Source organism: Clupea harengus, chromosome 9 (assembly GCF_900700415.2).
Source record: "Clupea harengus chromosome 9, Ch_v2.0.2, whole genome shotgun sequence".
Taxonomy (NCBI): domain Eukaryota; kingdom Metazoa; phylum Chordata; class Actinopteri; order Clupeiformes; family Clupeidae; genus Clupea; species Clupea harengus.
The window spans coordinates 8077770-8087024 of NC_045160.1; the positions used below are offsets into that span (position 1 = coordinate 8077770).

Below are 9255 nucleotides of genomic sequence, written 5' to 3' on the forward strand. Positions count from 1 at the left end.
TGGTTCCAGTCAAAGTCAAACAGTTTTTTTTTCTTTCAATAATTTTACTTCAATGAAAAAGTACGATTTTTGTGAATATTTTGAGTGAAAGACCAAGAGGATAAACAGCAAAGACATATTTTTTTATAGCCTGTGTGCTCATATTCACTAGGGGTGCCAATACTTATGGAGGGCACTGTATTGTTTACATACATATAAATAAGCATTTATATACATATACATTTCAGTTTTCAGTCAGCCTTCAACACAGTGATATATCAGTCCACTGACCAGTCCAGTCATCACAGAGCACCAGTGGTTAGCAGCGCCCCCTGCTGGTGCATAATAAACAGCACTGTAGCTGCTTTAGTGTTACTTGCCCTCTAATATGACCACCTTCCCAAGACAGTGTAGTTTTTCTCTAGATATCGTATCGTAGATATCATTGTGTGTGTTTTAGAATTCCTGTGATTACTATAGGTGGTACTGAATGTAAGGACTGCTGAATAAGGATACCAAAGATGGTTTTGTTGACCTATGGCTTTTTAAAAACACGAGCCCACACTATGATGGTCATATTAGCTTGCATGCCAATATAATTCATTCACATAAATGTTTGGAGTTCAGTGTATCATTCTGAAGCTTGTAATTGAACATGACCTATCCATGAATCGATTGCTCTCTCTATTGCTATGTATTAGCTCTTGCTGTGTCATTCCTTTGTTGTCTTTCTTTGAATGTCTTTCTCATTTTGATTAATTGATTGATTAATATACGAGAGAGATAGACTGTGGTTGACAGACATATCTTTATTTTACACATAATTGTATACGTCAAAATCATTTTGGCATTGGCAAGAAAAGAGAGTGAAGAAGAATAGAATACAACAGGGGGCTGTGATGGTGGCTTTTTAAACCTTCTTATTCTTGGGCATGCTGGCAAAAAGAAGCCAGTATAAGGAATACCCAGTGCCTGAAACAACAGCAGAACAGCACATTTAGATAGTTGCTGATCATAGAATGTAATGGACTAGGTAACTAGAAATAGTATGTGTACTATGATGCGTATAAAGCAGTGATATAGTCGGACCTGTTGTACCTTGTCATGAAAATATATCTTTATATATATATATATATAGTAGAAAGTAATAGTATATATATATATATATATATATATACAGTGTATTGTTTTTCAAAATGATTAAGAGAATAATGTACCGTAACTATTACTTTCTACTTGACATACAATGGATTAGTCACTGAATATGGCAAAAGATCTATTACCTGCAAGGGTCATACTCATGGTAAGACGGTAAAGCAGGACATCAGTGGTTCCACCCTTGATGTGAATAGGCAGTCCATTGTCCTCCTGTGACATAGTAATCAATGTTAAACTCTACACTTTCAAAGATACAGAATTATAAAATACTTCATCAGAACACTGATGTGATGGATACAGCACTGTAACATGAGCTAACTAAGATGAGCTGTCTATGGAGTCAGCCAAAATCTGCTTAATAAAGATTTCTTTGAACATCACGGATACATTCCTACTGGTCAGTGGATACACACATTCCTACTGGTCAGTGGATACACCCATGTCCCTTTCCTTTTGGCTTCAACGACTGTTAGGGCCCTGCCCCGCCTTCTTTGGCCCCACCCACTGTGTCTACCTGCTCTCTCTTTCCCAGAGCCCTAGTGACCAATTTGGTGCCCTAGGCAAGATTGGAGCTGGTGCAGCTTGTATCCCAGACAATTCCACCACCAATCATTGTGTTCATACACTTACACAGAAACGGCATAGCTTCATGTCTTTGAGAATTTCTTTCTCTCAACAAACACTGGGCCTCTTCACTGACCCTGTCCTCTAGAACACTGACCCTGTCCTCTGGAACACTGAACCTGTCCTCTGGAACACTGACCCTGTCCTCTGGAACAATGACCCTGTCCTCTGGAACACTGACCCTGTCCGCTGGAACACTGACCCTGTCCTCTGGAACACTGGGCCTCTTCACTGACCCCGTCCTCTGGAACACTGACCCTGTCCTCTGGAACACTGGGCCTCTTCACTGACCCCGTCCTCTGGAACACTGACCCTGTCCTCTGGAACACTGACCCTGTCCTCTGGAACACTATTCCTCTTCACTGACCCTGTCCTCTGTGCTCCTTCCTGTTCCAAGGAATGAACATAATTCCCTAATCCCAACCGTGATTATGCTGTAAATACTGTTCTGATTTTTCTTGATAACGTCTGAATATTTAGCCACCTCAACAGCTCACACCATTCTTTTAGCAATTCATTATTAATGATTGTATTCAGTCTCTGACTATTGAACTCTGATGCTCTCACCTGGAAAAGCTTCTGATGCTGTGGCACTTTGTTCTTCAGCTGCCTAGTGGTGGTGCTGAACGCCCGGTAGCCCACTCGGGGGATATTCTGGAACACATTCACATATGAGACAGGGATGCCGGTAACATAAAACTGCATATAAAGCACCATTAGAAAGGCAAAACCATCAGGGCATTCACAGAATGAGCACTGTAATACACACAAAGTTGGAGTGAGGATGACACAAAGCAACCACAACTTGGGTTTCATTTCTGATCGTCTCCATTCCAGCAGGGGGGCTCTGGGATATTTTGCACGATTCAAGTCAAACAGAACAGTGCATCACAAACAACAATGGTAAAGGGCCCTAGAATACAACAGAAATGAGGCTGTGATGGTGGCCGTTTAATCCTTCTTAGTCCTGGGCATGCTGGCAAAAAGAAGCCAGTATAAGGAATACCCTGTGCCTGAAACAACAGCAGAACAGCACATTTAGATAGTTGCTGATCATAGAATGTAATGGACTAGGTAACTAGAAATCGTATGTATGTGTGTATAAAGCAGTGATACAGTGGGACCTTGTTGACGAAATTTCCTCTACCACTCTCATGCCATCTCTTTAGCCATCTGAATGGTCAAACAGTGCCACATGAACTTCTTCCAGGTGATATCGCAAAAACTTTCATGCTGTGAAACGAATGTCTGTGAGGTGTTTGACAGTCAGATTGGTTACATGGTCTTTGAGTATTAATCAGTGACATGTTGAAGATCACTGACTAAACCTTTCTGCAGCACTCCATAAAGGTCAGATTGCACTGAAGATTACGCTGCACCTGAGAGCGATGCTATGGCTACCATATGGCATGGAAAGCGCTTTTTTTGTTCAAATCAAGTATGCATTTTTCAGCTCCCAGTTTCTTGCCTTTCATACTACTTGCCATTGTCGTAGCTTTGTCCAATAATTCATTTATATGTCCATCCAGATGGCATAGGAAAGTGTTATACACTGCTTCACCTGTTGTGGATTCAACTGGGAGTAAAGTGATCCACCAATATCACCAATATGTTTTCAACCATTACATGCATCCTTTGCTAGACCAACATCATGTTTTCTAAATAATGTGTAGCAAAAGCAGAAAATCCTAATCTGAATTTCAGAGTATAATAACCATGACCATTTCACTGCAACCACTGGCTCATGTGATTGTGCTTGCAGATCAAATATCCTCCTTGGACAGCTTGCCAAGCATTTCCACCTTGCCTGTGCATGCTTTCTATATTTAGCACCACTAGGCTTTGAATGTCTCATTGTGATGACCGTTGCCACAGCTCCGAGTATGAAATTGTTCATAAAATTCTGCCATAAAAAACCATAATAAGCCAATAACCAAAAAAATCCTTTGGTGTAGACTGCATAATGTCAGAGTTGTTGTAAAAAAAAGTAATCAGCTTTACATTGGTGAAACTAACTACTAACTAAGAAGATGATTGGATTGATTTGTTGAACCCCTACGTAGCATTTAAATAAACACAATACTGGTTATACAACTGTGAACATTTTTAGCAGTTGTTATGGTAACAATGTAGGAAAACTCTGAACTTTGGAACCCTCTGGAATGAATGTTGTGCATTGAACCGCTCTACCAAACTTTCTTGTACTGACAAAAGACATCCATCTGAAAAGTCAGAAAATGTCACCTTTTCACTGAAAACTGAGTTTTATCCATCAACATCAATCAAAGATGCTAAATGAATAGTAATCTCAAGTATACACAGAAAGACAGTACATTCCTTGTGCTATTGGTAAGGCACTTCCCAAAATGTCCAGTCCTCTCAATATCACCAGCAAATAATCATACTCATACAACCTAAACTAAACCATCAGGATACAACACAATCACCTTATTGATACTTCAGAATACTTCACCTCAGGATACAACACAATCACCTTATTGATACTTCAGAATACTTCACATCAGGATACACCACAATCACCTTATTGATACTTCGGAATACTTCACATCAGGATACAACACAATCACCTTATTGATACTTCGGAATACTTCACATCCCAAGCCACAAAGAACTGCCTACACGAGTACTTCGCAGTTGTCTAGTGAGCACCTTCCATTGCTATGTGTAGTATCTATGACTTCATCATTCGTTATAAGTTTGACACGTATGTAGAGGATCGCGACACGTGGGAGAAATGGAGACATAGTGTATGTGGGCTGACTGGTTCTATTTGCAACTATGAGCATCTTATTAGGATTCCTCCGTCAGGAGGAAACCTATTGTTATTGTAGGTATTATTATTATTCTTGTACCATGGGAGTCAATGGCAGCCCCTAGAACCGTATGGTAACTCTTTCTGAAATTTGGCACACTCATTAAGGACAGTCCCTTCTTTACTCACACCAAGTTTCATGTCTCCCACTAGACCACACTAGCGCCACCAACGGGTCAAAGTTGGACTTTTGTTAACACACACAACTTTTGAACCGTTTGACCGATTTTCAAAACTGAGGTACCATTGGATTCCTTGGATCAAGACGAATTCGACGTTCAATGGCGCCAATTTTCGGTTGTATAGATTTTCTGTTATTCCCGGTTTTATCAAAAAACCTTTGAAAGCTTACTCCTCCTACAATTTTGGTCAAATCTTCTTCAAAATCACTAGAGAGGATCTTCAGACCAAGCCTCACAAAACTTAATCAACACAATTTTGATCCTCACAACCGTTTGTCCGGTACAGCCACTCAAATTCAAATTCACAGGAAGTGAAGTAATATGTAAGCAAATCTTTGAGATATTAAGCTGAGCATCAGTGGTACAGGGGTAGAGAAGTCGTTTAATAATCAGAAGTTTGTAAGTTCAATTCCCTGTTAAGGCGTCCTTTAGCAAGACACTTCTTTCTTTTCTTCTTTCCCTTCTTCACTCTTCTTTCCTTCTTTTACTCTTCTTTCCAAAATTGTGAAGAATATACATTTTCCCCTGGTTTCGCAAACTTTGGAAGAATCCGCATCGCTGCTTGCAGCTATATTTATTATTGTATTTGTTCATTCATTTATACATGTATACAATATGCAAAATATATCAGAAGTATAAAAGTGTGCCTTGTTTAAAACCCCTTTGTTCGAGATGGAGCTGGCTGAGAGCGCATTCTTTGGGAACCAAACATCTGATGCACGGACCGTCAAGTTAACCCAAAAGGGATGTGATGGTATTCGCAGGACCAACAAACAATGCAATGCAGGCATAACCATAGTCCCTAGCCAAGTGGATCATGTAGAATACTGGAGGAAATGTATTAACCCACGTGAAATAGAATTGATGCAACGGCAACAACATATCAAAGCAGGGGTAGGTGTCCATCATTTTCATACATAGATCAGTTTGTTTTGTGGGGTGCATGAGAAAAGAATTCAAACTGATTCCTGTCAGGACCAAAGGCTGGGTAGTCTGCGCGGAGACAAAAAGGCTTGTAGGAGGTCGCTGGAAGAGCTGCTTTGGCGGGAGGCTGCCAGCTGCCCTGCACAGAAGATGAGACGGAGGGCAGAACAGGAGGAGAACAGCGGTGGAGAACTCTGAGGTGTCGGTGAAGAGGGAGAGCACATCATCTTCGGGCTCATACTTATACTCATTCAGATATACTCATACATGGCTGGGTTGGGGGTCAGTTATTGAATATTAGGTGTGCCGGCCTTATATAGGGCAGGTGCTGTCTGGATGGATTGACAGGTTTCTAATTGACAGTCTGTATCACCTTGGGTTTGGCTATTCACATTCACAGGTACAGATGTATGAAAAAGGTGCTGCAGTTGCACAGAAACTTGAGGTCTGTGCATTCACACCAGGGCACCTCATGCAATACGTTACCGATAATGCTGACCATAACATCAGAATGATCGATGGCCATGGAACGTTCCATGGCATGGACATTATTGTGTGCATTTCCCCTCAAAATCGAATGAGCTTCAGTCATTCCACGTATCAAGGTGACGGCAAAGGACCTAGTAGACGTCAGACGCATAAACATTGTTCCATATGTACAGAAGTCTGGGGGCCTCAAGGACCTTACCTATGGGGACATTGAAGAGCACTCTGAAGATGATAGAGAGAGAGTTGCTGATAGACTTTGAAAGCTGTCCTTGCTGCTCTTCAAATGCTCTAGGCCTGTACTGGATGGACACTGGAGATCATCTCGGTCAGTTGTCAGCCATCTTCCTACCCATGATTTACATGGATCCAGGGGATCTGACATCCAGTTTGTTCATGATCACGCAGCTTGCTACCAGGTCACAGCAATTTGTAACCTTTGATCTACCACTATGGTGGAAAGTGATGATAATTATTGAAAGTGAGGCCCCTGGCAGTTCATTGAAATCTATCGTTCTCCAATTTGGTGGAATCCATGTGCTCATTGGTCATCTGATGTCAGGCTCTGGCTTGGAAGAAATCCTCGAATTAGTGTACACAACAAATACGGTGCCAAAAATGCTCTTTTTTGGCCATTTGAGGTCATTTCCTAGTTGATGGAGCACTGAACACCCTGCTGTGAAGACTTTCCAAGTCGAACTACCCATCCCAAAAAGCTATGCTGTAGACTGGAAGGATGTGTCAAAGTTGACTGAAGATGGTACTATTGCTGATGACAGCGAGGACACACGAAGAGAGACAGCTCCAGATGAACCATTTTCTGATCAGACAGGTGGAGAGACCACAGACACCACGGACTTACCAGAGGAACGAGCAGAAGCCTCGGGTCTGAATGATAATGTTATGGCTGCACTGCAAATGAAAGTGAACTACTTCAGATGATAGCCCAGCGTTTGGAGGCAGAGACCACATCCATTGTAGATGACCAACAGAACTCTGGCTACTCTGGCAATCATGGAGATGATTGATCTAGTCCGTGCAGCAGATCGGAAAGAACTGGAAATTGGGATCGGCACCTTGATTCTCTGACAAGAAAGACTGCCTCCGGACATAACTTGTATGTTACATTATTGAGCATATTACTCCAGAAAGACTAGATAAGTCACCAAGTTTACAAAAGATTTCAGGAAGATAGTCGGCAAGTTTTTGATGGGTCAGAGGGTTCTGACCTTGTAATAGAACAAGCTCTAATGCGAAGAATGAAACTGACCGAAGGACTGAACCTGAGGAGAAGTAGGTCTGAAACACAACGTTGGCATGGGTTCTTCCCAAACCTAGAATCTGAAATCAATGCCATGCAAGAACTGACAGGGGTCAATTATGAAACTAGTGCAAAGCACAAGGACTTTCAGTGTGTCAAAGCTTTCTACCCTCTCATGGGACAAGGTGTAACCAACAAAAAAAACACACATTTACAGGTGCTTTTCTGGCTGTGGCATCACCAATATAATAGGGTCATATTAGTTTTTAGCTAATGATGAGTGGTTATGTATACACTGACTACCATTACAAAGCACAATTCTCACAATACTGGACCTTTTTATATCCTATTTTCAAAAATAAATGACTGTGATTCCATGCCAAATTGCTTTGTGCTTGTCAAGGACATCAGCTTGTCAAAGATTTGATATGATTAAACTTTTGTCCACCAATCAGCAGACTCTCTGGGACACTGGGCATGTCGATTTGACTGCCAAAGCTCCCTTGGCTCAGTACCAACACTAAATGTGGAAAGAGCAGTGCAATGGAGGTCGAGAGATGACTCTCTGGAAGACGACTAGAATCTAACTATGGTTAAACATTATATGCCATTGGTTTACTTAATACAATTACAGTAAATACAAAATTAGCCGTTTATCACAAATACATCAAAACACTTAAAAGGAAAGTACTGGTAAAAACAGAATGACCTTAAGGACCTTGAGATTATTTCTCCTACATATCTCCTTTAGCAAGAAACTAAACGCCCAGAAATGTCCTAAACATGGTAACTCAAGGCACTAGATTAAAAGCAGACCATCGAAAATGTTGGCTTAAATGTTTTTAGTGAAGTTTTACTTCAGAACATTGGTGTATTACACCCTGGGATCTGAAAGTAAAGAGAAAAAGTATTTACCATGAGGACCCTCATGTTCACCACTTGCTTGTGAAAGCTCCTGTTGCTCGTCTGGCTTCAGCTCTCAGAAGGGCACACAAACATATGTCTGTGATTCTGAACCTAGGCCAAGTATGGTCCGCAGCAGAGAACAAACTTTCTGACGGCAGAGGCATTTCTTGGCCTTGAGCCCTACTCCAGGGTCATCCCAGTCTCAACTGCTCTATCAGCAGGGGAAGTTTAATCATAAGTCACAATACCATGGACAACAGAAAACAAATCACTAAATCACAATAGTTAGTTCATCTTCTGACACACAAAAATCACTTAAACAAATTTCCACCAAAAACAAGAATGATCAACAAAAATCTATAAACCCATAAACGATCAAGAACCCATAGATACAAAATCAACTTCTCTGAATTAATGAAAGCCCAGAAATTGCCGGTGGACTAATGCCAAAAAAAAAAACCCAGGGGGGTCTCCCAGCACGTGCCTTAGTGACAGGAGTTTTAAAGTAGAATAATGTACGGAATAATGCCATTTTGGTAAGGCATCTCTTTTCTAAGGCCACATTTTAAAACTAATATGAAAAAAAAACTAAGATGGCTGTATGATGTTAGCCCACAAAAGTACCATTGGCCAGATCAAAATTAACCAATTAAGTTAAACGCAATGAGTCTTGAGATAGCCAAGCAAACTTGTTAATTGGCTTACACAGATGTCAGTCAAACTTCTGAAGAACCATTCAAATACAAATTCTGAACACTTTTCTTAATGTAAAGCTGTTTGTAATTATATTATTATTAATAATTATTACATTTTAAAAATGAAATAAGAGAAGGGACTGACCTCAGGACTATTGCCCAAAAGAGAGGCAGTCCATCTATGGAATTCTACTGGCCTAAACTGTG

General features: G+C 40.8%; 1 protein-coding gene across 1 annotated transcript; it reads right to left on the minus strand.

Annotated features, from left to right (window-relative positions):
• Window positions 1–768: 768 nt before the first annotated feature.
• On the minus strand, window positions 769–8483 carry LOC105900712 (cytochrome c oxidase subunit 7A2, mitochondrial). The gene is made up of 4 exons (XM_012828068.3): window positions 8363–8483; window positions 2329–2415; window positions 1263–1347; window positions 769–951 (listed from the first exon to the last, which is right to left on the minus strand). Exons 1-4 carry the CDS (start codon window positions 8375–8377, stop codon window positions 890–892), a joined length of 249 nt encoding a protein of 82 aa, XP_012683522.1. The 5' UTR covers window positions 8378–8483; the 3' UTR covers window positions 769–889.
• Between the last annotated feature and the right edge of the window lie 772 nt (window positions 8484–9255).

Bases quoted from the DNA above. Each gene is read 5' to 3' on its own strand.
- LOC105900712 (XM_012828068.3), bottom strand. The intron at 1,348-2,328 runs GTGAGAGCATCA...ACTATGTCACAG, and splicing joins AGCATCAGAAGCTTTTCCAG to GAGGACAATGGACTGCCTAT. The intron at 952-1,262 runs GTAATAGATCTT...CTGTTGTTTCAG, and splicing joins CATGAGTATGACCCTTGCAG to GCACTGGGTATTCCTTATAC.